Genomic DNA, 27,906 nt, shown 5'->3' on the forward strand with positions numbered 1-27,906 from the left:
TGGAGCCCTGCAGCTTTCTTTCTCCTGCTCCGCACCCTCCTTTCCTGTCATGTTCTCTCCCTGGGGCACATCCAGGGCATGCAGTGACCTGCCTAATCCCTCTGTGCCTGTGTGGCAGGACCCTGCAGCACAACAAGGCTGATCTCTGACAGAGCAAGCTTAGCCTGGTGTGTAGAGTGGGACCTGTAAAGTGGGACCATATTCCTTACACATGGAGTCCCTGGAGTGTAACCATAGGGAATCCTGCCTGCAGGTACCTCCCTCTCAGCAGGGATGCACTCCTGGCACAGGGCAGCATCAGGCATTCCTGCTGGTTTACAAGGAAAACAAACAACAGCTAGAAAGGAAAATGCACATTCTACATCCCTGGCTCCCCTCCCTTCCCTCTCTGTGTTGTGACCACTCCCTTGGCCAGGCACAGCCAGACGCTGCTCAGGGTCGTCCAATTTCAGCCTGTGCAGCACCCAGGGTGGGCAGCTTCCTCAGGCCTAATAGGCACAGCCTGCAACCTGTGTGATGCTTAAAGGACACTTCACTCAGTAAAGAGGAATGTGAGTCCCACCCAGGCAAAAGCAGATGGGCTGGAGTTGGCCCTTCAGAGAGAAGATAGAGCTTTGGCTCCCTGGAACAGGTTGCCCAGCCCCGGACGCTGCTCCCATCATGGGGCTGGGGCTGCATCTTGTCAAGGCAGTAGAGGGACAGTGCTTGCCTTTGAAGACTGGGCTCTAGCCCCACAGCCGTTGTGCAGGAGCAGAGCTGCATGGGGTTGGGGCAGGATCCCTGATGAGATCCTCTTGGGTGGGTGTCCCCCAGGGAGACCCTGTCCGTATGGCACTCTGCCCCTTCTGCCCTGGCATCTCCCCGGCTCCCAGCCTCACCCGGGATGCTGTCATATCCCTCCGGCACAGAGTGCAGCACAGACCAGAGCAGCTCCCAGCCTCCTGCCTAGGAGCCTCAGCCATCCCCGCACAAGGCACAGCAAACGTCGATCACGATGTCCCTGCCTGTGCAAAGCGCTGCTGCAAACCCCCTTCCTTCCTGCCCCCGGTCCTCTCTGGCCCCTTCCCTCCCACCTACAACCTCCACAGTGCCGTGTCCTCCCCGTGCCCCGGGGCTGGGAGACTGGCACGGTCCCAAAAAGCACAAGCCTTAAGTAGGCTCCTCCATGCCGAACAGCCGTGTCGTCCTCTGCTCGTCCCCACGGCCTCCCAGGCGGAAACCCCAACAAGCCACCCTCAGACACCCGGGGCACTCATCGGCCGTCCCGGGCGTGGGTCCCTGAGCACGCGTGCCCGCAGTCGGGTCTCTCTCAGGCCCTGGGAAGAGCAGCCCCGGCCCGGGGCGGGGGGGGGGGGCCGAGATGGAAGCCTCAGCCCTGCGCCGACCCTGGTAGCTCCCGCAGCCCTGAGAACCCTCACCCACCCACGGGGGTCTGGGGAGAGCGCTCCCACGGCTGCAAACCCTAGGGCACAGCGCCGAGAGCCTCCTCGGAGCGGAGGGGGGACCCCTCGTCCTTCGCTTCATGTCCTCCCTCACGGACCACCCCCCCCCACACACACACTGGATTCCCCCGCCCCTCACGGTGGCTGGAGGGAGGGCGGGGGGGGGCGCGCGCGCGCGCGCGCCAGTGGCGGCAGCGACGAGTCGGGGAGGGGGGGGCGCGCACGCACGCAACACGCACGCGCTCGCGGCGGGGGGGGTGGGGGGGGAGAAGAACGGGACGCCTTGCGCACGCGCAGAGGCGCCCCCGCCCGCCCGCCGCCGGCGCAGCCGCCCCCGCCCCCGCTCCCGCTCCGCCGCCGCGGCCCCCGCCCCGACCGCCCCCGCCGCCGCTGCTCCTGCTGCCGCTGCCGCCGCTGCTCCGCCGGTTCGCGGCGCGCCCGCCCGCCCGCCCGCTTCTGGCCGCGGCGCTACCCGCCGCCCGCCGCGCCGGAGCCCGCGGCGCGCCGCCCATGCGAGACCCCCGCGGCCCGGGCAGCGCGCAGCGACCCCCGGCCGGGCCAGGCATGTGAAGATGTCAGTGGGCTGTGCATGCCCTGGTGAGTGGCGCGGCGGCGGGGCGCGGGGCGGGGGCGGCCCCTGGGGCTGGGGTCCCCGCGGTATCGGGGCTGGGTGGGGAGCTGGGGGCCGCTTTCGGGGTGGGGGCCCCAGTGGTGTCGGGGTCTGGCTGTGCTGCTGGGGTCCTATGGTGTTGGTGTCCTGCTGTGGGTCTGGGCCTCATGAGAATGTGCTCTGGGGTCTGGCTGTGGGGCTGGGGTCCCATGGTGTTGGGGTCCGGCTGTGGGGCTGGTTCTCCTAAGAATGGGCGCTGGGGTCCGGCTCTGGGGCTAGGGTCCCCACTGCATTGACGTTGCTGTCCTGCTTTGGGGCTGGCATCTCTAGCTACAGGACTGGGGTCTCTATGGCATTGTTGCTTGGTGTCTCCATGGTATTGGTGTTGGGGTCTCCATGGCATTGGTGCTTGGTGTCTCCGTGGCATTAATGCTGGGGTCTCTAAGGCATTGGTGCTGGAGTCCAGCTATGGGGATGGGTTCTCCGTGGTACTGGTCCCTGGGACTGCGTGGCATTGGTGCTGGGATCTGGCTGTGGGGCTGAGGTCTTCATGGTGGTGGTGCTGGGGTTTGATTATGAGGCTGGATTCCTGGGGCATGGCTGCTGGGAGCTGAGTACAACACAGGGGACTTCTCAGTGTAGTTGCTGAGGTTTGGCCATAGTGCTGGTGCTGGGGATAAGCTATGGGTGTCAGCAAGGTGTGGGGACTGGAGTCCTAGTCACTGTGGTGTGGCTATTGGGTCCAGCCATGGGGTTGGGGTCCCCATGGTATGGGTTGTTGGAATCCAGCTGAAGGGCTGGAGTCCCTGCAGCATGGATGTTCGGATCCGGCTGTGAGGTTGGAACCCTGTGGCACGGGTGCTGGGATGTGGTTGTGAGGCTAGGACTCCGTGGCATGGGTGTTGGGGTTCCCATGGCACGGATCCTGAGATCTGTTGGACTAAGAGATCTGAGACCCAAGAGCACATGGATGCTGGTACCAGCCTGGAACTGGGACCCCACGGGTAGAGTGCTGCAGACATGCAGGTGGCACTGTGAAGAGTGACCCCAAAATGCCCCTGTGGCCAGGGCAATAGGTCCTGTGGCAATAGGGTGCCACAGCTCCCTGTGTGGGTGTGAGGCACGGCGTCCCTGCAGAGGTTTGGCAATGCTGCTGGTGTTCATGGATGCTGTATGGCCCCCCACCATGGCCATTGTGGGGCGTCTGCTGGAGAGTTTCTTCCTAATTCAGGAGCCTGCAGGCTAGCGAGGCTGCCGGACTACATAGGAGGTGTGATGAGTTGGTGAGGTCTCAACATCTGGGATGGTGCTGCCGCAGGGACACTCATCTGCACGCCTGGGCTTGGGGGCAGGTTTGGCGCCTCTGGCCTGACTGCATCGCCTTCTGGGTGCAGAATGTTGCTGTGCCAGGAACAGGGCAGGGGTCTCGGAGGGCTGCTGGAACCTTGTCCAGCATCAGGTCCCCGTGGCGCTGGCCAGCAGATGGGGAGCCAAGTTTGGGGGGCTCTGGGGAGGGGGTTCTGCCATTTCCCTGGGCATCTGGCACATGGGGTCCCTGTGGGGGGACAGCAGGGACGCTCCTCAGCTCAGCTTCCATGGCAGCATCCCTGTGGTCCCGAGAGAGCCTCCTGCCAGGCCAGAACCCCATGCTGGGGGGCTGCTGGAGGCAGTGGGGTGCCGTGACAGCATTGGTCCCCATTCCTGCCCCGAGCTGTCTCTGCCGAGGGGTCTGCAGCTGAATAATCGGGGTGGGGAAGGGGTGCCCCTGCGCGGCGGCCCCCCGCCCCTGCGCTGCCTGCGCCTCGCCACCGTGTTTCTATGAAGGCAGGCGGCCCCTTCCCCCATCCTCCTCCTCCTCCATCTCCCACTGGAAGCTGCCAGAGCGCTGCTTCCTCAAGCAGAAAGTCACGTGAACCTCCCTGCGAGCCAGGCCGAGCAAACCACAGCAGCCGCCCCGCAGGCACCCCGCACCGGGGGCACGGCACCCCTTCCGACACCCCCAGCCCCGGCGGGGTCCCCCCTCGGCCGGGCGAAGGCCGTGCGACGGCCGACGGTGGGGCCCCGTCGTATTCCCCAGGAGCTGGCCCCGCGCCACCGGGAATGTCATCGGCGTGTTGGTGGGCGAGAAGAGGGGGGGTCTTCCCTCGGCGCGGTGATGTGGAGCCGTGGGGTCACCCCTCACCTGGGAGTGTCCCTGTGGATGGCTTCATGTGTCGTGTGTCCCCCGCCCCGCCGCCCCTCCCGCTACCCCAGGGCAGGGAGGACACGAGGCTGCCGTGCAATGTTCGTGTGCCCCCCGCCTCTTCCCCCGCTCCCCCGCCGGGGCTGGGTGGCACATCCAGAGCCTGCGCCCCCCTCCCCCTTCCCCTCCCCGGACTGTTTATCGGAATATAGAAAAAACAAGCTCTGCCGCTGGCCTCCCGCCAGCCAGAAACATTTAATGAGCCGCTCTGCCCAGGCTGCTCTTCAGGGCTGCATTAACTTGGAGGAGTTTCCTGCTTGGGAGCTGCTGCCGGGGGGGGGTTTTGGCTGCCCCCCTTCCAAGTTGTGCCCTTCCAGAGGGGTGATGTACTCCTTGCCGTCCCTGGGGGTGCATCCTGCCCCGCTGCAGCTCCTCTCACACCCCTCCAGAAATGTTTTCCTGCTCCTTTCTTCCCCTCTGCAAGAGCTTTGGAGAAGGGAGGCTGCTCATCTGGGAACCTGATGCACTCTTGTGCCCGAGGATGGTGGGGCGCTGCTGGGGCCAGTGGTGGGCTGAGCAGGGCTTTGCCTCCCCACCTCAGATGTGGAGAGCTGAGCAGCAGGAGCGTAATGGGCTCAGGAGTGGAGGTGGCAGAGGCTGGGGCAGCAGCTCGCTGGTGCTGGTGGTGCTGTGCCCAGGGCGGCTTGGAGCGGGGCCGGCAGACAGGTTTTGGCATCCAGACCCCAGCGGGGCCCTGACCCCTGGGGGCACCTCTCACTCTCCCAGCATGCTCTGCACTTTCTTTCTTAATTGTTTTTATTATTATCATTATTTTTCCCCCTGTAGTGATGGTGTCAGCGCAGAGGGGGAGGAGGGGAGCCAACCGGAGTGGAGCTGTTCTTCCTCCCTGCAGGGCTGGCTCCAGCTTCATGGCAGGGAAGCAACTTTCCCAAGGTCAGCACCTTCCCTGGGACACCTTGCAGAGAACCAGCCTGTGCACCCCTCTGGCAGGAGGGAGATCTTCCCTAGCCACATGCTTTTGGGTCCCGGGATGGACGTGTCCAGCCAGGGCACGGTCCATTGCCGTATTCCTCCCTTCTGCCGAGCTGGCGCCGTGCATCCCCCACCGTCACGAGGCCGAGCTGTGCCACATGCCTTCTGCGACAGATGCGCTGGGAAAGGGATGGCGGCGAGCGGGCTGAGTGCCGCGGCGGGGGGGCCAGGCAGCCCTGACCCATGTGGGCTCTGGCTCCCAAACACCCCAGGGGTGCCCGGCACCTTGGGGTGCCCCTGGGCCTGTTGAGGGAGGACAGGAGCGGTAGGGGTCCCGAGGCCTCATGGCGTGTATCAGTGTGCTCTAGTCCAGGCTTTCTTCACGTTACCAGTGATGTTTGGGTGAAACGTGTTACTTGTCCTGTCCCCCTCAGCGGCAGAGCCTGGCACTAGATACTTACTATGTGTTCTGTGTTGCCTGCCCACTTCTGGCATGCTATGGCGAAGTCAGGATGGGTGGCTGTCTGGTGCTCAGCGAGGGGATTCCTCAGGGGTCCTGTTGCTGGTGTGAGGTACGGTCACAGTGCAAGCTCACCCAGGATTTGCCTGGAGAATCTCAGATGGATTAGTGCCACACCAGTGCAAGCGGGTTCAGCACTGTGTATTTGCACTGGGCCCCAAGTTTATTCCAGGAACGTTCTTACCTGCTCAGCACTAACTGCTGTGAAAGCTGCTCCCTGGGGAGTGAGGGGTGCCCCTGGGGGATGGGACCTTCAGGGCAGGGAGGTCCCCATGTGATCCTGGAGGGCTTGTGGCCAGGAATGCAGCAGCCAGGTGGCTGTGTGCCCCCAGGCAGGGCAGAAGCCTAAGCAGCTCGAGTGTCCCCTGCCCATCCCTTGTCAGATCACTCGATTTCTTGCCACCCTCTCCTCCCCCACTCTGTTCTGGGATTCTCCCGCCCTATCCATGTTGCTAGAACATGCAAGGCACGGGTCTGTGTGGTATGCCAGGAGCATGCTGGTACACTTTGGAGCGTGGTGCCTGTGCACAACAACTGTTGGCGTGTCCTGGTGCACCAGCTGCGAGAGCCTCCAGCCCTATGCAGGGTGACACTGGGCCCTGGGGCTGCCGTTTGCACGGTGTGGGTGCACCCCTGGTCCTGGGGAGCTGTGGGTGTGGGGACAGCTCCCCGGGTGGTGGGGTGCAGGCAGGATGGGGCTGGGTGACCGTTATCAGCTGCCCGCAGGCTGCAGCTGCGGTTTCCTGCCGGTGTCGGGGGGAGGGTGCTGGGGAGCAGGCAGGGCTGCCAGGGGGCTGCTGGGCCCCACCTGGAGCAAGGATAGTGGCAGCGGTCTGCCCCTCTCCCGCGGTCTCTGCTGGGCAGGGTTGGTGTGGCTGCAGCGGGTGTGATGCTGGCAGGTTTTTGGGAGGTTCACTGCTGCGTGCTTATGGGGGTGTGGGAGAGTGGGCTGTGCACCAGTGTTGGATGTCCCTTTTGAGCAGGGGTGCTGGTGGGGCTCAGGAGTCTCCAAAGCTGTCAGACCAGCCACCCAGTGCAGCTCAGCCCCTTCTCTCCTGGGCAGGTCATGGATTGGGATGAACGTTAAACCCGAGGCGTAATCTCCACTGTGGCAGGCGCTGGCCCCTGTCCAGCCCTGACCCGCCCTGCCCGCAGGGCGACCGATAACACCCTGCCCGCACCCCTCTGCTGCCGCTTCCTTTGGGGGGCCCTGTAGGATGTAGCTCCTGCCCCCCTTTTGCAGGGTCTCTCTGCCTCGGCTTTGTAGAACCCATGGTCAGGTGTCAGAGGTTACCCTGCTCCAAGGTGACGGTGCCTGTGCCCCAGGATGGCCTCATGGTGAGGGGGTGGGAGGGCCCCTGCTTTCTGCAGGAGCAGCAGCCTCAGGCCCTCTACTACACACCAAGGGACAAGTGTTGTGTATGCAGCCAGGTTTCTGCAGTACAGCCCAGTGGCTGGACATAGTACTTGCAGCCCAAGCCAGGCTGGGACATTGGTGGTGTTGGGATGCTAGACCATTCTGCAGCAGCTGGTTGCGACAACCTCTGCTCTGCTACGTTTGTTCTCCTCCAAGCAGGGTCTTGTGCAGCCTGGGGGGGTCTCCCTTCCGGGGCAGGGGTTGCCCCTGCCTGCTGTGAGTAGCTGCAGGGCGGTTGGTGCCAGCTTTTGCCCACACCAGCTCCTGCCTCCCCACTGGCAGCCCATGGCAGTTCGTGGCATTGCAGGCACGCAACTCTGCTGGGCATGGGGCAGGTCCAGGCACCCCGACCTGCCTGCTCCAACTGGCCCGGGGTGAGCCCAGGGCAGCTGCGGGCAGGGGCAGGCAGGAGCATGGCAGCGGGAGCTCTCTCCCTGCCAGGGATGGCAACGCAGAACTGCTGGAGGAGCCTGATGTGATGTGGCGTTGCATGGAGTTGGGAACAGGGGCGCTGCCTGGGTATGGGGAGTGCCAGGCTGCCAAAAGTCCTTGCGGAGGGGCATTTCCCTGCTGAGGCTGGGGAGATGTTAATATGCTCCTCCCAGCTCGGTGCCCCTGCCAAATCCTTTGGGCAGCCACGGCATGCCGAGTCGCCGTGCCTGCTGCCAGCGCGTGCGCAGCAGGGGGCTTGAACGCTGGCAGGGCTCCCCACCAGAGCCCCTGGCTACCCCCGAGTGGAATAGATGGGGCTCTGTGTCAGTCCCTGCAGGAATTGGACCTGGAGCTGTGAGAGCTGCCGTCACCATCCCACCGTGGCTGTGTCCCTGCTTGGCCTAGCTGGTGGGGAGGAGGCAGCCGCTAACAGGAAGGACACGCATGTTAGCAACGAAAACACGACAGTGAGAGGAAGCAGAAGCGATGCATTATTGATGGAGCTATTTGATGCTGCTATATTCGGAGAGCTGCTCCGGAGCGTTCAGCAGCACCGTGTGGGGGGGGTGGCAGAGGGTGGGCTCAGCTGGTGGAGGGTTACCTGCTTCCAGTCAACCATGTACAGCCATGGCCCTGTAAGATGTCCCTTTCCTTCTCCCAGGGGAGCTCCCAGCGGGGGAGGGCACAGTGACATGTGGGTACCAGGAGGGATGGCAGCCTTTGTGAATGGGTGTTTGGTGTGGGGGGAAGCTCCTGGCTATGTTAATCTCTTATGGATGCCAAGGGTCCTCTGTGGCTTGGGATATGAGTGGAGAGAATAGAGAGGGACCAGGGTGCTCTCTCACCAGGACTGAGTTCTTGGAGTTGCAGGGCTGAGTGCTGAGGATTCTGCTTTGGCTTCTCTTTGAAGCAGAAATGCCAGTCCCTTGAAGGGTAGATGGTCTTCTTGGGGGACAGAGGGCAGGCGCAGGATGCTGGGGCTGTGCAGCCATGCTGCATGTCGCCCCCTCCCTGCTTTGGGCTCCCAGGCCAGGAAAGGGGCTGTAAAACAAACCATTCTTGTAACATGAGAGAATCCACCTGGAGGCTCTAGTGGAGCCTTAAAACCCTGCAGCTCTGGCAGGCTGGCCCTGGGCTTCTGCAGAGGAACTGGGGCTCACTGCTCTGGGTGGCCATGCTGGGGCTGAACTCTTGCAGGACGTGCATTGCAACCTCTCAGGGACAGCACAGGAACACTGTGAGGCATTTCTCTGGTGCTGGTGCCGTGGGGAAATCCCCTTCTAGCAGGACATGCCAAAGCTTGCTTGTGGACTGCACCTTCCCGTTGGAGCCTGTGGGCAGCCCAGTGGTGATGAGGCTGACCCACCACACCAGAACAAGGCATGATGTGAGGGTGGACACCCCATATGAGCCTCATGCACTCTGGGGTTCCGTAACCCACCATAACCTTTTTCCACATCCTCTTGTTTGGGAGAGGATGGGCACCAATGCATTGCACTTGCTGCTTGTCCACTGCTAGCATATTCAGATTGATTCTTCCGTCCCGTGCAGGATGCTCAAGATTTGACCCTATAACTTCCCGTTCTGCTCTGGCAGCTTTTTCCCAGCGCACTGGCTTTATTTCTGCCCCTGGGTGTCTAGAAGTGGTTCTGGTTTTGAAGGGTTAATCCCAGGAGCCCCCAGGATCTGCTGCCTGCCTGGCATGACTCACCATGTAGTTTCTAGCCTCCCCCAAACCTCCTCTGGAGAGACGGAGCGCTGTGGCTTCTCCAGCCAAAAATGAGGGCCCCTCCTGCCCCAGAACTCCCTTTTTATCTGGTAATGCATAGCTTTAGGGGGGAGAGAAGCCCCTCCTTGAGAAACGGGGAAACAAAGCATATTTCTGTTTGAAGGATGGTAGGATTGGAGGGGTTGGCTCTTGTGTTCTGGAAAGGAGGGTGCTCCAGGATGCGTGCTGTGCTGCACTTCTGCAGGCTGCATCTGCGTGTGGTGCGATAGTGCCCAGCTCTGGCTGCTATTTGGACAAGTCCATGAAATTTGGAAGTGCCAGGCCTGTCCGTCTCCCGGTGCAGGCTGTGCTGATTGCAGAGCTAGCAGATTTTTGTTATTATTTTTTATGTAAGTGCATGTCTGCATCCTTTCTTTACGCCTGCGCTTGCCAGGGCCCCCGGCTGGGTGTCAGTGTGAGCATGCCCTGCTCACCTGGGATCCCTCACGCACACTCTGCAGGCACGCCGAGGCATGGCCACAGGCATAAGAGAGCTGGGCATCCCCTGGCTACCATGGTCCCCACCGGGCTCTTCCCATCCTTTTGCCTGGGATGTATCCCTGTGTTCACTCCTGCTCCCGAGCTGCTGCCAGCTCCCTGGGCTGAGACCTGTCCTGGGTGTTGGATCAGGGCTGGACTTTGGGGAGACCAGGCAGGCATGGGGCCCTTGCTGGGGGGAGAGTGGAGGCTGCGATCTGGGGGATGCAGTGCCCTACCACAAAAACAGGGTGGCCCTCTGCTCCTCTCACGGTGTGGGCATGAGCACATCGTGAGGAAGGGGCTCCCCCACACCGTTCCTGCCACACACGCTTCCCAGCTGCATCCCAGCCCTTCTGCTCTCCATCCAGCATCTATTTAATTATTAACTCGGCTATAACCATAAACAGCTGGGGCTGCTGCAGCCACGTGGACCAGTCCAGCACTGTCGTCAGAGCTGAGCGGGGACACGTGAGCAGTCCCGGAGGGCTACTGAGCCCCGGGATAAATTGCTCCAGGCATGTTTGCTGTGGATGTACTGGGCCAGGCCATGGGGCCTGGGGATGAATGGGGGCTGCTCTCTGATCCCCTGGCCATGGCACTGGTGCCAGGTGTCTCTAATATGGGGACAAAATGCCCCTTTTTCATTGTTTTTTGTGGTATTTTGCAGTAGCAGTGTGGTGTTGAGTGCTGGTGGGTGGTTGTGCCTTGTGCGTCTTTGTGCCTTGGAGTGGGAATGGGGTGCAGGTGAATTGTGTTAAATGGCCTGTCTTGGCCAGGAGGGCTGTGCCATTACTGTAGCTGTCACCAGCATTGCAGCCAGCACTTTTTTTGGCCTAATGACAATGGGGGTCAGCATGCTGCAGCCCTATCTCACCCAGTGCCACAAGATTTGGGCTGGCAGGAGGACAGGCAGTCAAGGGGCACTCGCGGCATCCCTGTGCTCAGTTATCAAGGCACTGACAATATGGGCACCTCTAGCTGCATGTACCTTTCACAGAGCAGGGGGTCACAGAGGTTTTTAGGTTTACAGTGAGTTTTTCTCTCTGTAAATCTGGGATTTACGAGGAGTTTTGGTCTGTTTAGCCATGTGCCTGTGGGAAATGATACTGCAGGGTAGCCCTGCAAGAGGAAGAGGAAAACATGATGGTGTGATGTGGAGTGGGACAGGGGTGGAGCCTCACTCAGCCGATGAGTATGGGAGACAGGCGTGAGGGGATGCTGCCTGTCCCTTTCCAGTGCTGCTCCCAGACAGCAACATGGTTGGGGAGCAAGGGGCTGTCCCCAGTCTTCCGGTGCAGGGCTTTGGGGGTGCACAAGCACAGAGGGGAGGACACCCCTGAAACCTCATGGATAAGGTTTTGCACCCACCATGTCTGCTCTGTTGGGTGCACGAGGGGGAAGCAAGTGTGCTTGGCAGGACCCAACTGGCTGTACCTGCATTACCGCAAGGCTTGGGGAGGGGATGAGGTGCGGGTTTGGCCCTGCAAGCAGCGGGATGTGGGAGGGTGTGCATGCCCCAGGCATGGGTGCACACCCAGCCGGAGCTGTGCCGGGAGGCGTGCGGGAAGGCGTGCAAGTGCATGCCAGCCCATCGGTGTGAACACCAGCTCGTGTGTCTGTGTGTGTGTGAGCTGTACCAGTACGTGAGTGTGTGTATGTGTGTGCGCTGAGCCCAGGGGCTTTGCCAGCCGGGCTGGCAGCAGAGGTCTGTGCCTGTCTGACTTGCCAGGGCAGGAGCAGAAGCTGCGAGGGACAGATGTGGGGCAGAAGGGGAATGGGGAAAATGGGATTTTTTTTCTTTTTTTTTTTTTCTTTTAATAACGGAAATTTTCATAATGGAAATTTTTGTAAAATCTCCGAACTGGAAGAGGTTGCAATTTTATCAAGGAAAGGAGACCCCGGGGGTATGATGGCAACTGCAAACTGGAACATTTCGTTTTTCATCCCCCCCCTCCCAAACAAACCGGTTATGTTTTTCTTTTCTCGTCCGAAACTGGGGGAAAGGGAAACAAGTTTCAAAAAGAAAAACAAAAATCCTGAAAAAAACTTCAGACACCCCAAAACCAAGCTAGAGAAAAGGTCTATTTTTATTCAAACTTTCGCAGCAGGGAAACAATCCTTGCCCCGGCTGCCGCCGAGCTCCTCAGCGGGACGCGGCTCCCGCATCCCCATCCCGGGAGCGCCTGTACCGGCGCCGAGCGGGGGGGGGGGGCGGGGGGCACGGCTCTCCGGGGACCCCCTTTTCGGGCGTCACCCCTGGCCCGCGGGCCCCCGGGCGGCGCGGGGCGGGAGAGCCGGTGCGGGGGGAGCGGGCCCCGCCGCCGCCGCAGCCATTGTGGTCCCGGCCGCGGCGCAGACAAAGGAAGCGCCCCCGCCCCGCCCCGCGCCCCGCCCGCCCCGCCCCGCGGCGGCCCCGCGCCGCCCGCCCGCCGCCGCCGCGCCGCCGCCGGACCCCCGCCCGCCGCCGCGCCGTGAGTCACCCCGCCCCCCCCCGCGCCCCTCTTCCCCCCCTCCCGCGGAAGTTTCCCGGTCGTCCCCCCCACCCCACCCCGTTGGCGGCCCCGCTCGGGCGACGGAGGTGAGGGCCGGGGTCCCGCCTGCGCCGCCCCCGCGGCTGCGAAGTTGCGCGCGGCCGCACCGGGCCGCCGCTCCCCACCGGGCCCCCGTACGGCCCGGGGTCTCCGCGGCGGGCCCCTGCCCGCCCTTTGCTCCCCCGGCCCGGCTCTCCCTGTCCCCAGCGCTCCTCTCTCTCCTCGGCTCCCCTCTCCATCCTTGCCCAGTTCTCCCGTCCCTCATCCCTCCCCAGCTGCTCTGTGCATCCTTGGCCCCTCAGCTCGTTCCCTCCCCTCCAGCTCCAGTGTATGTCCTCCCCCTCCCTGCCCGTGATGTTCCTCCACTCCCCTGGCTACCCTTTTTTTCCACCACGTATTGGCTTTTGGAGCAGCACCCCCAGCCTGGTGGGGTGCTGCCAGCAGCCCCCATGCCCCGCTGTGCCCTGCTCCATCCCAGCCCGCAGCTCTCTTTGTTCTTCTCTGGGTTTCTTCCCCTGCCGAAGCCCCTTGACAGCTGCCCCACACCCTCCTGATCCCCCTGCGTGCGTTGTCACGGGGTTTACAGGGCCAGTGCCCAGCTTCGGGGGCTGCTCACCCGCGGTACCTCGCTGCTTGTTGCAACTTCATCCTTGCTTGCAGCTCAGAGGGTCCCGCCAGCCTCCCACCGGTGCCTCAAAGGGAATAAAAGGTCCAAGGGGTGCTAATGCACGAGGGCCGCGCATCTTCTCTCAGAAGCTGCCTTGCCAGGTGTCCAGGCTCAGGGGGCCATGGGCACAAGGGCCTCATCCTCCATGGCAGACAAAGCACTGGCTTGACCTGGGCCAGCCAAAAGTGGGGACCGAGCTGAAGGTGAGCGAAGCATCCCCAGGAGTGGGGAAGACTCAGGAGCTTCAGTTTAGGAGTCAGCATGCATGCCAGAGCTGCGGAGGGGTGTCTCAGCTGGGCGGGTGTTCTCCTGGAGCCCCTTTGGCACAGCCTGCTGTGGTAGGCTGCCCTGATCTCGGGTGGCTGGCCTGGTAGTCCCTGCCAGCCCGCCACTCGGGATGGGTGATAAGCACTGCTGGGGCCCCCTTAGCTTGGGCAGCCCCCAGTCCCATCGCTGCAACCTTAGCTGGCAGAAGCCAGGCACCATGTCAGGAACCTGCTGAGCAACTGCCATCCCTAGCCAAAGCCAGTGCCGCAGCAGGAGCCAAAACCAGAGGTGTCAGCCACTCCCAGGGTGAGATGTGAGCAAAGGGTTCCAAGGCTGTGGAGCCTAAGAGGGAGTCACCTTCCGGGGGCACACGGTGTGCACTGACTCCACGCTTCATACCGTCACCTGCTTTCTTCTCACCAGGAGGGTCTGGGCCTGCTTGAGGCTGGGCCAGGCAGGTGTGAGAGCAAACACCCCGTCCCAGGGTCTTCTCAGTTGTTCTCCACATGCTTTTGATAGCACGTTGTCTGAGCACTTTTGCAGCAACTCCAGTGATGGTCAGGTATCAGCTCTTACTGCTTCTCTTGCAAGTATGGGTAAATATCAGTGCCCGTGTTCCTTTAAAGCCTTATGTTTTGGAGTATTCTCGTTGTGGGGGAATTATGGTTTTCGCTAAAGTAGAACTGAATGTAGTCTTTCCACTCCTGATTCTGTAGAAATCTCAGGTTTGTGATCTGAGCACCCCTTCAAGACTGAGCAGTGCTGAACGGAGTGACACATAACTTGTGTTGCCTTAAAGAGGAAAACTTGTGATCCAAGGGAGACAGGCTGGTGCTGGAAGGTTTGGTGACACAAAGGTTTTGCTGTCGTTTGGTGACTTTTCCCCTCACCAGGAGCAGGTCACAATCCATGTGAAATAGGAAAAGGGCAGTGAAAAGCCACAAAAGTTCAGTTGAAGCAAAGGTGCCCCAGGCTGGGGACTCAAAGCCTCTTTCAGCTTCTTTTCAGAGAGCAGTGGTAGCTGGCAACCCTGAGCTTGCCCAGCCCTCAGGATGTGGGGGCAGAGGATGATATGGACCAGTCCGGCCCCTGGACTCCTTCCCTGGTCCGTGGCTGGCAAGGTGGCAGCAGTGCTTGGCCCAGAGTGGTCTCTCTCAGCGTGCCCTCTTTCATGTGCTTGCAGCTCTGCACTGGCGTGAGCTTGACGTCTGCATTAACAATATGAACCAAAAGTCCCGGGTGGTGGCAGAGCAGGATAGCACTTCTCCTGGCCCTCTGCCTTGGAAACCTCCTGTCCTCTGAGTGATCTGGGGACAGAGTGCTCCTGCTGTTGTTTGCTCTGTTTGTGTTTGTGGGTTGTGACGCTTGCCACCAAGAGGTTTACTGCCCCGTGGGTTGCTGTTGTTCCGGTTGGAGCTGTAACCAGGGATCCCGGGGTAAGAGCGTTTCCCTGGGGCTGGGTTCCTCATACCTTCAGGAGCACCAGGCAGGTGTGCTTGACCATACCCTGTCCTTTTGCTTCCTGGGGTTTTGGCCCCATCCTGCACTGATTGTCCAAAGTGCTGACACCAGTGGCAGCATGTGCTGCCGGTGCAGTGGTGTGAGTCCAGCAGCCACTGCATTTGCTCTGTCCCCAGAGCTGCAGGCAGCCTGCCTGTCCCCGCTCCAGCCGCTCCCATGTTGCCTCTTGACCAAGTACTGAGAAGAGGGAAGTTTTTCCTGAGCAGGAGGGCAGAGGCTTGCCCTGGCGGCTCGAAGCAGCAATGGAGGTGCTTTGTAAGCTGCGCTGAGTAGGTTCCTGCCGCGCTCGCACTGTTCCTCCTCTCCGTGGGCATCTGTGAGCGGTCCAGACCTCGTGGCAGGCGCTGCAGGCCAGCGTCGTGGTTTGCCCCCGGGCGCATGCTGCCCCAGCGAGGCCAGCTGGATCCTCGCAGCGGGAGTTATCCAGCTTTTTTCCCCCCTCTGGAGCGGGCGTCTGGCCGGCTGCCAGGGCTGCGGGGCTCCTCCTAGGAGGCAACATGGAGCAAGACGGCCGGCGGCGGCAGGGCTGCCGTCTCCAGAGACTACGCGTCCCAGCGTGCAGCTCTCGGCGCCGTTGGCAGCGGCAGGGAGCGAGGGGGAGCGGAGCGTTGCATCCCGGGATCGCAAATCTCCATGCGCCACGTGGGGGCTGACAGCCTCCTGCGCTCCGAGGCAGCAGCGCCGGGAATCCTGCCGGCCTGGAGCATCGCTGTGGATCCCCCTCTCTCAGCGTAAGGACAGGCTTCAGCCTCTCGCTGCCGCTTCCTGCGCTGTGGCGCTCAGCTCCAGCTGTCCCGGGCAGATCTTGTCCCTGTGGAAGGCTGCCCTGAGCAACAACCCCACAATATCATGCAGAGCTGTGTAGTTTCGCTCCGCCGTGTGCCTGGCAGGCAAGCAGCCGTGAGCAGGGATGTTGGCTTCATGTTCTGCCGGGCCATCAGCATGGGTTAGCTATGACTGAATTTTTCTGTGTTGCCGCAGAGCCTAGAAAACCTTTGATGATGAAAATCCTAATTGTCAGGAGGCTTTTATTCTAGGTATGCTGACAGGGGTTTTTTTCCAGCCCCATGGTTCCCACACGACGTTGTTCGTTTGTTTGCCGGTGCTGCACCTATGCAGGCTGCAGGAGGGATGTGAGCCTGGTCGCTGCAGGGTGGCAGGGCCCCAGGGTAAAGGGGTCTGGGAGAGAGGGAAAGTGTCTGAAAATGTGAAAGGTGCATTCCTGAGGCTGAAGCTGACAGCATTTGATTATGGATCATCTTTGAGACAGTGAACTGAAAGGAGTTATTAGGGACAGTGGGATATTTCCCTGAGAGTTGCAGGAAATGACTGCCTCATGGTAAGTTGATAGTAGTGGAGCTGAAACTGGGTTATCTGTGGGATTGCATCTGGGGCTTGCAGCCTTGGACGTGATTCAATTTTCTGGCTGTTTTGCAATTGGCAGGGTGTGCTTTTCTCCCTTTTTCCCTCCTGGAGAATTCCCCGTCTACGTGTCTGAATCATCTGAGGAGCAAAATGGGAAAGAGGAGACTCCTGCTGTCCCTAGGTACTGCAGGGCAGTGCAGTTCCCTGGGGCCCAGCCGAATGTCCAGCTCCAGAAGATGCCTTCATGGGAGACCCTGGACCTTGGCAGAGCTGGGACTGTGGGACTACGCTGGGCCCTGACCTGCAAATCAATGTTCTGGCCAGGTTCTCCTCACCCGGTGCTTTCATATAGCACTGCTTTGCAGCCTGCATCAAGATTGTCACTTTGTAATAATTAGCTGCAGGTAATTATCCCTTCTGTGGCTGTCCCCCTAAATTTGTGACCCGATCTGCAGAGAAGAGCACCCTTGGGTTCAGATGCTTTGTGTGCTGCTGTGGGGGACTTTTGTACTAATATTACAGGATGTGACCTGGGGCTGGGACACCGTGTACAGCCACGTGGTGTGTGGGCAGGGAGGCAGCTTGTGGTCCAGATAAGCTCTGTGAATGACTTGAATGTGCAGCTTGGGAAAAGTGAGAGGGTAATCCCTGCATGCAGCTGGGCAGGCGGCGATGTGGGTTTTGCCTTCGGACAGATCAGGGTCAGGCAGTGTCCCGGCTGGGGTCAGCCTCTGGATGCCGCTGAGTCCGTGGCATCTGGTCTCCCCCAAAAGTGGTATCTCCTCTCCCCTGGAGAGCCCAGCCTCCTGGAAGCTTCAGCTTCATCAGCATTTTTAAAGCAGATGGGGTTTCTGCAAGTTGATATTGTCACTGATAATGTCTCAGGCCATATCTTGGTAGGTCTCACCTGGGTTCCTGTGGGCATAAGAACAGCATCAGAGTTTGTAACTGGCCTTTCTTGATCCCCTCTATTCCAAAGAAATGGAGAAAGAAGAGGTGAGGGCAGGCTTGTGGGGGCAGATCACGGACTGCTCCATGTGCCTCTGCCTGTCCCACTCACTCTGAATACTTTGTGTTTGCCTCCCAGCCCTGCCAACTTCCCGGACACCAGGCGCTATCACTTGGCAAAACCATGTGAATTATTTGAGACGCTGCCCTGCACCCCGTCGCAGATAGTACCCTCATGCCACTGGGACTGGCCTGGGAAGATGTGTTTCTTCCTGCTATCAGGGCTCCCACACCCCATCGAGGCAGCCCTGCGAAACAATGCCGCTATTTACACTTTAAAGCCTTGTTAGGCAGCCAGGAAGCAGGCATGGAGCATGCCGGGAAGCACGGCTGCCTTTAGCAAGGCTGGCCTCTCTTCTTCCCAGGCTGCTGGGAGGAGCAGGACACTCCCTGGCAGAGCTGTAACCCTGTGGCCCCTTTCAAGCCCTACTTCATTTTTTTTCATCGTTTATATTTTTTCCGTCTGCTTTGCCAGTGAGCTTTGCTGCTTGCACGGGGCTGCCCAGTCAGGGATGGCTCCTGTCTGGTAGGGGGGCATCGATTCCTGACAGCGGCCACAGGTATAGGAGGAACAGGATGCTGATGCTGCTTTGTCTTTGTCCTCAGGAGCTCTTTGCTCTTTAATGGGGATCTGAAGTTATGGGAGTTCAGGCAGGGGCTTTTCTCCCTGTTTTCCATGTCCCCTGGCCAGGCAGGCAGCTCCACGGTGCTAGTCTCGGCTCATGGTACCCTGCTATCTCCTGGCTCTGATGGCTCTGTGGGGTGTCCATTGTGCTTTTGGTGCCTTTGGAAATCATGTTCCGCAGCTCTGTGAGCTTGCTTAGGATGTGAATCATTCCTGCTTCATCAGACCCACTGGGCAGTGTGCTGGATGAGCTTTCCCCATAGGGCTGATAGTTTGCAAGCAGGGACAGCAGAGGAGAAGGCATGTGGAGGGTTGGGTAGTGCTGGGCTGTACATGAGTCATGGGCAGAGCACCTGCCTTCTGTTCCTTGGGCAGCCACCCATCTGGAGCTGTTCATTGCCCACGCTTTTGCGGCAGGTCTGTGGACCTGGCCTCGGCCGAGGATGCTGAGCTGTGAGATCCCTTCACGGGGTTCTCTCCACCCGCTCCTCTGCGCTGAAGAGGAGCCGTGGAGCCGCCCACCTGGCCACGAGCACTGCGCTGTTTGCCCAGACCTGCCTGGGCTGGTAGCTCACCAGTTGCAGTGTCAGTCTGGTTTTTTCCCTTGCTGCATGTTTTGTGTCGCTGGGTCAGCACCTGTGAGCAGCCACGGGAGGCATCTCCTGTTGCCTTCTGTTCCACCGGGGCATTACATGCTCAGCCTCCAAGCAGCATCCCTGTTTGCACCAAGCCTGTCTGGATCACCAAGCCTGCCCAGATCCTGTTCTCAAAACAGGAGGCAGTGCAGGGGCATGCAGAAACACCAGCTAGGGTCAGGCTCTGGGCTTGGCTTGGGAAGGGCTGCATCCTGCAGGTCTGTGTCACTGCACCTGGCTGGACAGGGCTTGCAGGCGGCTGGGCAGTGTGAAGGAAAGAGGTGGTGATGGAGGGATGTCCCAGACCAGGCAGCATGACCCGTGTGTGATTCCAAGTTGGTGTTTCTGCTGCTGTAAAGTAATTGTGTTGATTCATGTAATGTGTGTAGTGTGTCTACAGTGAATGTAGAATTTGGACAACTTGTATCAAATCCTAAGGTTGTTGTTAGTGTTATTTCAAGCCACTGAATCCAGTGACATATTTTACACTGTTGGTCAGGATGCCAGTCTTGCTGAGGTCACATAACAGGCTCTTCTCCACTGCTCTAGATCCTGACACGGGTCACTCAGTAGAGCTCTAAAAGCAGGGCATGTCCATATGAACCTGCTGGGAAAGGCCCAGGAAGGAAGTGGAGGCTTGGGTAGAAGTGATGACCTGGCTTATTTGCTGTCCCACTTCCAGCAGCAGGGAGCTAGGGAAGAGCGTGAGAAGCACACTGGATGGAGAGTGCTGTGTCACCCTGGTCTCACTACCCCAGACCTTCCTGCACCCTGAGAAACAAGATGGTGACTGAAGACAGCAAGTAGCCATGGGAATTTAGTCTTCCCATGTCTCATCAGTGAATAAAAACAAAGAATTGAAGAATGAGACCTGCTGGGCCTGATTTTTTTCTGCCCCTCAGGACATGATGACCAGAAACAAGCAGTGCTCCAGCCACTGCTGTCTCTGCCTAATGAATCGGTTTGTTTTCAACAATAGTTTGGGAGTTTTGGGAAGTTTCCTGTGCACTGAACGTGCTTCAGTGTCATGTTGTATAACAACAGAATAGAGGAAATAGAAGTGCTGTGTTTCTAGTACAGTTTGGGCTGAATTATTATGTCCGTTAGGCACAAGTTGATGTGGATAAAGCAGAAAGCAAAAACTCCTCTGCAGCAGCAACTGAGCATCACCGAGCTCCCTATTAAAAACGGTTTTATCTATGAAAACAGTAAGAGCAAGGGGCCGACATTGTTAGCAGCCGTATGAGAAATTGTGCCATGTCCCACTTATCCTCAATGCAGGCAGGCAGGAGTGGGAGCAGTGAGCCACGGCTGAGTGACTGGGCTGGCTCCAGCCCCACAGGACTGGTAGATCCTGGTGGGTGCTGGAGAGGGGCTGGGTTCAGCTGCTGTGGGGAAACGTGGTGAAAAGGCCTCAAGAAAATCAAGAAGTAAAACACATATTTCCCCTGTTGCAAGTGGGATTTAATGCTTGAGAGGTGACCCCCCCCTCTATTTTTGACCAGCCCTTGCTCAGCAGTGTGTGCAATCCCTGTGACTGCTGACTTAGGGTCCCGGACGGCTCGGCAGGGGTGAAGGTGATGCTTTGGTTATTCACCCCTGTTGGCTAATGAGCTCTTTGTTGCAACAAGCTGGATATCTCGAATCCCTGTGCTGGCGAGCACCGCTTTCCTGGACTCTGGTGCTTTCTCCTGCCCTCCTGTATCCATCGTGGTCGAGCTGGCGCTCCGGTCCCGTCCCTGCACCCTTCTGCTCAGCCTGGCCGTGGTCTGGAGCCAGAGGGGCACTGGTGCGTCTGGCGCCTCCGGGACGCTTCCCTCCGCTGCTGGGTTTGCTTTCTGCAGGACCGGGTGGCAGTCCTGGCAGCTCGTGGGCGTTGGGAAGCGCCCGTCCCAGGGCTGCGTGCGGGCGGGCGGCCGATGGGGATCCCGGCTGCAGCGGTAGCCCGGCATGTTCGGCTCCGGGGCCCCCGCCCGCGGCGGGACGGGGGCAGACGTGTCTGTGCGCGGCAGGGCCGGCTGGGCCGGTGGAGCCGGAGCCGCCTGGCAGCCTGCCCGCCGCTGCGCCCCATCCAGGTCAGCCCGTCTGCCCGCCGGGAGGGAGAGAGCCGCGTGCCTCAGCAGCATCCTGGCGCAGCGTGCCGGGTCCTGCCAGCCCCGGGCGTGCCGGGGCTCCCGCGGGGCTCGGCAGCGCTGCTGGCAGCTCCCGGGAACCTGCCCTTGTGGTGGGAGCGGGCCGGTGGGTGTGGGAGCCCCTGGCTGCCCCTGAGGAGCCTGAACGGGGCTGGCTCTGCCCGGCATACCTAATGTCTTCTCTTGGCAGGTCTGGGGGGGCCCCAGGTTGCTTTTAGGATGTGGGCTGGTTTCACACATCGCCGTGCTCCGTTGCAGACCCCATCACACCCCGTGCTCCTCTGTGGGCTCCTTGTCCTTTGCCCTGGTGCTGTGGTGGACAGTGAGGCTTTGGGGTGGTTTGATCACAGCTGGGGGCTCTTGTGTCGGATCTCTCTGTCCGCCTGGATCCGGGTGGCCACTGGCCTGCCTGAGCGGCAGATGGTGGCTGCCTGGGGACCCGCCATCCATCCCTCCGGGCGATTATTCACCCGTCACCATGACGATGGAAAGGTCAGCGAAAAGATCCTGTGTGATTCCCGGGTCGGTCAGTGGGATTAGGAGCAGTGCTGGAGGGAGGGCTAGGGCCCAACCAGCCCCTCTCCAGGCTCACCAGCTGGACTGTCCCACTCGGGCACATCCCCAGAGCCCAGCCAACTGAGAACTGACAAACTTTGGGTACCAGTGAGAAACCCTTTGGGTGGGGTTGGGCCCCTCTGGCTGCTGATCCTGAGAGCACAGCCTTGACCCCGTGAGTTCCATCCTGCACAGGGGAGGCCTGGAGCTGTGTGTGGAATGAAGGGAGTAGGCTGACCTCAGGGGGGAAGCAGAGAGGGGATGGGGCTGTGCTGATGGAGGTTTGACTGGTCCTGCATCCTCCTTCCTCCTCCTCCTCCTCCTCGCAGCAGCAGCAGCAGGGTGTCTCTCCTCACAGAGTGCCCCCGACTGACCCTGTCCCCTCCCTCTCTCTCTCTTCAGGCTGTTCCTCTAAGTCATTCAAGCTGTACTCGCCAAAGGAGCCCCCGAACGGCAACGCCTTCCCCCCCTTCCACCCAGGCACCATGCTGGATCGAGATGTGGGGTGAGCTGCGGTCCAGGGAGGGATCTGCAATGTCAAGGACACTCTGCAGTTTGAACCCCAGGGTCACTGTGTTATGCTTCCCAGCAGCAAACAGAGACTGCAGTGCATGGAGTTCAGTTAGCGCAAGAGCAAAGAGGGAATTGGGGCAGGCACAGATGATAGTGGGTTGAGAATGAGTGATACTCAGAATGAAGGAAGCCTCCAGGTCCTGAGCTCTGTCAGGCCAGCCCTTTGTCTGGCCAAGCTCCTGGGATGACAGGAAGCCCTCCCAGCTCCTGCCAGAACAGCCCCTTCTTCAATGTCTGTCCTGCCTGGCAGCAGTCACTGTTGCAGAGGAGCTGGGTACATCCCCAAGGAGCAGTTGGGTAGGCCCCAGGGGTGGAGCAGCCAATGATGTGGGATCGGAGCCCGGTTTTGGGCTACAGGTCGACCCATGGGACTGTCAGATACTGGCAGCCAGAGTACTGTCTGCACTGTGGGGAGGGTCTCACCTCCAGTGAGCCTGACTGCCTGCTGTAGCCAGGGAAGGGTGAGCTGTGGTGAGCAGGGAGATCCCTGCCAGCACTGACTTGCCTACATCTCTTTCCACTGCTAGACCTACTCCTATGTACCCACCAACGTACCTGGAGCCCGGAATCGGGTAAGCATGGGGGGCTGGTGTGGACCCTGCTTGGGGGGAGCTCGTGCCTGTGGTGGGGGAGTCTCAGCAGGGCCAGCATGCTGGGTGGGGCGGGCTTGTGGGAGGATTGCTCAGACTCTGCCAGCCCTGGAGGGGCTGTATGTCTTTCCCCTGTGGGCTCAGGAGCCCTCCACACCCTGTGGCTGCCTTCCCCTCTGATGGCTTCTGTCTTCTCTGGGCAGGAGGCACACGCCGTACGGGAACCAGACTGACTACAGGATATTTGAGCTCAACAAGCGGCTGCAGAACTGGACAGAGGTAGGCAGCTGGGAGAGGGAGGGTTGGCCAGGGCAATATTTTGGCAGTGGGGGCCCCCACCGCCTTCTCCCATGTGTGGCCATGGGTCAGGGCTTGTCGCTCCCATCTCTGAGCACTCAGCTCAGAGCACAGTCCTCCGTGGGTTGAGCACGTGGCTGCTGTGCCTGGCAGCCAATGTCTGTTTGTTTGTCTGTCCTCCCCATAACGTAGTATCTCTCTGCCATCCCCAGGAATGTGACAATCTGTGGTGGGATGCCTTCACCACGGAGTTCTTTGAGGATGACGCCATGTTAACAATCACTTTCTGCTTGGAGGATGGACCAAAGAGATACAGTGAGTACCAGCTTGAGCCCTCCTTCCTGAGGGCATTGCCCTTCAGCAGGAGACAGTTGTGTGCTTGGGGGGATGTGGGTAGGGTGCCAGAGCTCAGCTGTTTCCTGCCAGAAGGTATGGGGGGACCCTCTCATGTACATTCCAAGGAACATGAGCCAGTTTACTGACCTTATTTTCCTCCTTCTCCTGCTGCAGCAATTGGCCGGACTCTGATCCCCCGTTACTTCCGCAGCATCTTTGAGGGGGGAGCCACGGAGCTCTACTACGTGCTCAAGCACCCCAAGGAGTCCTTCCACAACAACTTCGTCTCGCTGGACTGTGACCAGTGCACCATGGTCACCCAGCATGGCAAGCCCATGTTCACCCAGGTACTGCCTGCACCCACAGTTTCTGCTGCCCCTCCTGCCTTGCTTCTTTGTGCCCTCTTGGTGGCTGCAGTCCCATGAGGCTGTGCATTTTGGGCTCCTGGGTATGGCTTCTGCCAAGAGGCAGAGGCAAGCCACTGTGGGAATGTTCCAGCAGTGGATTCCCGGGGGATCTGGGCTGGGGGAAGCTGGGGCAGCCTGTGTCTGACCCTGTGCCCTGCCTGCCTAGGTGTGTGTGGAGGGGCGGCTCTACCTGGAGTTCATGTTTGATGACATGATGAGGATAAAGACGTGGCATTTCAGCATCCGCCAGCATCGAGAACTTATTCCTCGCAGCATCCTTGCCATGCATGTGAGTACAGCTCCAGGAGTTCCTTCCCCTGGGCATGAATGGCATGGGGCTGCTGAGCTCCTCAGGCTGCTGTGCAGGTTGGGGGACCTCAACCCAGCCCCACATCACAGGCCGGGGCACGGGAAGGCTGTCCCCAGCCTGGATGCACCTGAGCCTTCTGTCCCTCTCACTCCCAGGCACAGGATCCCCAGATGCTGGACCAGTTATCCAAGAACATCACACGCTGTGGGCTCTCAAACTCCACACTCAACTACCTCCGAGTAAGTGTGTGAGAAGAGGGGTTTGCAGCTATGCCATGTCTTGTGGGCTGAGCTGCCTGACAGCTGCCTGGCTGCCCTGGGGTGTGGGTAGGCTGCAAGGCCGGCTTTGCGAAAGGGATTTTGCAGAGGGGCTCTAGAGAGCTGTGGGGCAGTGGGTCTGCCAAATTCCACAAGCTCACGGCATGGCTTGGGTCGTTGCAGCACAGACGCCTGCCTGTAGAGGTGTTAGGGTTAGGATTAGGGTTGTGGGGTCTCCGTTTTGCTTGGGCTCAGAGCACTGCAATCTAACCCAGAGTCTGTCTGCTCTCTGCAGCTCTGTGTAATCCTAGAACCAATGCAGGAGCTCATGTCACGGCACAAGACCTACAGCCTCAGTCCCCGGGACTGCCTCAAGACTTGCCTCTTCCAGAAGTGGCAGCGGATGGTTGCTCCACCCGGTGAGTCTCACACTGCCTGCTGTGCTGCCTGGGGGTCTCTGGGACTGCCTGCTCAGGCCCTGCCCTTGGTGCAGGCTTCTCCTAGCCCCAGAGCTGTTCTTGGCCTTGTTTCATGAAGCTGGGGGTGGTGGACCAGGCATTTGGCTTCTTTCTATGCTGGTCTGCCTTCCCAGTGGGGCAGAACAGGGCTGCAGGCAGCCAGTGCTCCCTGCCTGGGGGATGCCAGCTGCTTGTGGAAAGCAAAGCAGGGATGGAAGTGTTCCTGCCCCTTCACTTGTCCTCTGGTCTGGGAGGACAGCGGAGCTGTGGAGGTGAGGAGGGTGATGATACAGCCTGGAGGGGGAACATGGTCCTTGAAGAAGCAGGGTTTGCATAAAAGGGGTTGGGGGGCACCAGCTTCCTCTTGTTGGGACTGACCACGTATGTCTCCGTCCTCCACCAGCCGAGCCAGCACGGCAGCAGCCCAGCAAGCGCCGGAAAAGGAAGATGTCAGGGGGCAGCACCATGAGCTCTGGTGGGGGAAATACCAACAACAGCAACAGCAAGAAGAAGAGCCCAGCCAGCACCTTTGCCCTGTCCAGTCAGGTACCTGTAAGCATCCCGTTTCCATTCTCTCTTCCTCCTCTGGGGTGGAGGGGAGGGTTCTCTGCCCCTGCCCTTGGGAGCTGCTAGGGGGACACCCCCAGCGACTGCCTATCTGAGCCACCCCAGTTCTTCCCACATGATGGGGAAAAGGAGGGGCTGTCCCAGCTGCCTTCCCTGAGTCCTTTGCTGTCCTGCAAGGGAGCGAGAATGTGTTTGCTCCCCTCAGTGCCCAGGCTTGGGTTCTGCAGTGGAGATAAGGAAGTGGCCCTACGGCTGGGAAAGGGGCTGTGCTGATGAGAGGGGGGTCTAGCGGCCCAGGCTCCCCCCACCTCGATTATGTTTCGGGACCGTCTCCCCTTTCAGGATGTGATGGTGGTAGGCGAGCCCACGCTGATGGGGGGGGAGTTTGGGGACGAGGACGAGCGGCTCATCACCCGGCTGGAGAACACGCAGTTTGACGCCGCCAATGGCATCGACGATGAGGACAGCTTCAACAACTCGCCGGCGCTGGGGGCCAACAGCCCCTGGAACAGCAAACCGCCCTCCAGCCAGGAGAGCAAGTCAGAGAACCCCACGTCGCAGGCGTCGCAGTAACGGCCCCCCGCCGCCCCGTGGACTCGGTCCCAACCAATCTACCTGTACATTTGCAACGGAGAGTGACTGGGAAGCGGCGAGGTACCGGGGCGGATCAGCGCCGCGTGGATGACGGGGTGCGCGGCCCGGGGTGCGCGCCGGGCAGGCAGCCCCCAGCCGTCACCCCCGCCGCCTCCCCGCGCCCCCGCGCCTGCCTCCCCGATGGACCCCGGGGCAGGGGTGGGTTTCCGGGGCCGTCGCTCCATTATTCCCCCTTCGCTCTTCTTTTCTGCTTCTTGCCCGGAGAGCTTCTCATCCCTGTCCCAACATGCCTGACCCCTCCCTGCCGAGTGAAGGGGAAGTGTTGGGGAGGTATTGGCAGTGGCTGGCGTTACCAGATGCCATGTGTTGGGGTCTGGCACAGCACAGAGACCCTCTACTTCCCTGGGCCCCGTGGCTGGCGTTTGCTGAGCAGCCACTTGCAGTGGGATTGCACATCCCTATTCCAACATGGGGCTGGTTGGGAGGGGCAGTGATGGAAAGCCTTCCCTGTGCCTCGGGCTCTGCCATGGAGCTTCAGCCAGGGTCAGATCCTGCAGTGCTGGGATGGTGTTGAGGATGGGGCCCCGTCGCATTTTCCCACTCTCCTGCACCTTCCCCTTCCCCTCGCTCCCCAGAGCGAGAGCGCAGCACAGCCATGGGGGGACTCTTGTATATAGGAAGTGCGTGGTGGGGGGCTGGGGTGCACGGAGGACCTGCGGCTCTGCCGGAGTAGCCGGTGCCCTTGTTCCCTGCCTGCAGCCCCTGTGTTTCCCTCCACCCTGCGTGAATCTGCCTGGGGCCCCTTTGCAACCCCTGGCTCCTGGTACCTCCTACTTTTGTCTTTTTTTAAGAAAAAAAAAATAATATTATTAAATTGTAAGTTTAAAAAAAAAAAGAAAAAAAAAAATGGGAAAAATACCCCCTCAGCCCCCTTGCCCATTCGCCCCTCCTGCCCTGAGCCCTTTTACCCTGTCCTGACTTTTGTACAGGCTTCTTCTCTTGGAAGTCTCGTTTTATATCCAGTTCGGAGAGCTTCAAACCAAGGAGAGACTTTGCAGACTTCCTTTCTAATCCCTCCAGAGGCTGGGGGGGGCCAGTCCCCTGCCTCCCTTCTCAATGTAAATCTTGTGTGCTGTTGTCCCCGCTCCCCCCCTCGGGTTCGTGTACCTCGTGCTTGTACATTTCCGCGCTGTAGACAGTGTGTACGATACTGTTCTTTCAATGTGTTATCACTAGAGCAGGTGCCTCCATTGATGTTAGGGGAAACGATGAGAAAAATAATAATTTTGGGGTTTTTTTTTTTTTTGGTTTAAAAAAAAAAAAGAAAAAGAGAAAAAAAAATATAATCCCTTCCAAGGCTTTTTCCAAGGAGAAGGTGGGAGGTGCCGCGGGAGGATGTTTGTGCTAACTAACCAGTTCACCCCATCAGCCTTGGAGTGGGGTTTTGGGGGGAAATGAGAGTCTGGGCTGCCCACGGGGACCCCCTGACCTGCCCCGTGGTGGGGTTGCAACAAGTGCTGCTGTGGGGGGGGAACTGCCCTAGTGGGGGTATAAGTGTGTGTAAGAGTGTGTGTGCGAGAGGTTTGTGTGTCTGTCTGCGTGTGTTAGGGAGCCTGGGGCAGGCGGAGCAGCCCTGAAGTTTGGGGGAATGAGGGGTGTACTCCATTCTCTCTGTCAGACACCCCCCCAGTTCCCTGCTGGGGATCCCACCATTCGTGTCCCACTGCCCCGTGGGGCTTGGGGCTGGCAGGTGTCACTGAGGGCCTGCCTGTGCCCGGGGGCTCTGGCTGCTGCAGGGGTGCTATTAGCACCCCATGCCTTGCCTCCTCGACTGCAGGAGGTTGCTGAGATGGTGTGAGGGACACCCTGTGTGTCCTCTCCTGATGTCCCTGTGGTTAGGCAGGGAGACAGAGCCTTGAGTCAGCCCTGCTCTGATCCTAAGCTGAAGATTCCTGGAGAGATGCCTGTGTTGGCTCCTGGGCCCCTCTATGGGCAGGCTGGAGGTGGAGGGCTCAGCCCCTCAGACCCCCAGGCACAGAGGTCCCCACAGCCCCTTTGCAGGTGGGGGTGGGATCCCAGGGTGGGAGCCCAGTGTGGCAGGGAGGGGGGCTCTGCATCGCAGTTAAGGTACGATTTTCCACGCCATGCCGCATGGCTGCTGTGGAGGGTGCAGAGCCCTCACTGCCATAGGCACACTGTAATGCCTTTTTTTTTTTTTTTTTTTTTTTTTTTTCCTCTCCTTCCTTCCTCCCCTCCATAGTTTGTGCCATTTATGAGTCATGTATGGTACCAATAAAATGACTTTTCGGTTTGAAGCTGTCCTGATCACTTATATCTGAGCCTGGGACCAGGCTGATGCGGGCAAGG

The 27,906-nt window shown here is 59.9% G+C and overlaps 1 protein-coding gene across 2 annotated transcripts; it reads left to right on the plus strand.

Annotated features, from left to right (window-relative positions):
• The first annotated feature begins 1,937 nt into the window (after nucleotides 1-1,937).
• Nucleotides 1,938-27,854, plus strand: LDB1 (LIM domain binding 1). Of its 2 annotated transcripts, none has more exons than XM_040070674.2 (11): nucleotides 1,938-2,039; nucleotides 21,553-21,655; nucleotides 22,251-22,295; nucleotides 22,517-22,592; nucleotides 22,823-22,925; nucleotides 23,121-23,293; nucleotides 23,520-23,642; nucleotides 23,819-23,902; nucleotides 24,216-24,339; nucleotides 24,782-24,930; nucleotides 25,288-27,854. In XM_040070674.2, the coding sequence occupies exons 1-11, from the start codon at nucleotides 2,015-2,017 to the stop codon at nucleotides 25,516-25,518; spliced, it is 1,236 nt and encodes a 411-aa protein (XP_039926608.1). In that variant the 5' UTR covers nucleotides 1,938-2,014; the 3' UTR covers nucleotides 25,519-27,854. The 2 variants fall into 2 exon arrangements, with proteins under 2 accessions (XP_039926608.1, XP_039926609.1); XM_040070675.2 differs by having other exon boundaries at nucleotides 24,782-24,924.
• Nucleotides 27,855-27,906: the final 52 nt, after the last annotated feature.

The sequence above is a fragment of the Hirundo rustica genome, chromosome 8 (assembly GCF_015227805.2).
Source record: "Hirundo rustica isolate bHirRus1 chromosome 8, bHirRus1.pri.v3, whole genome shotgun sequence".
Lineage (NCBI taxonomy): Eukaryota > Metazoa > Chordata > Aves > Passeriformes > Hirundinidae > Hirundo > Hirundo rustica.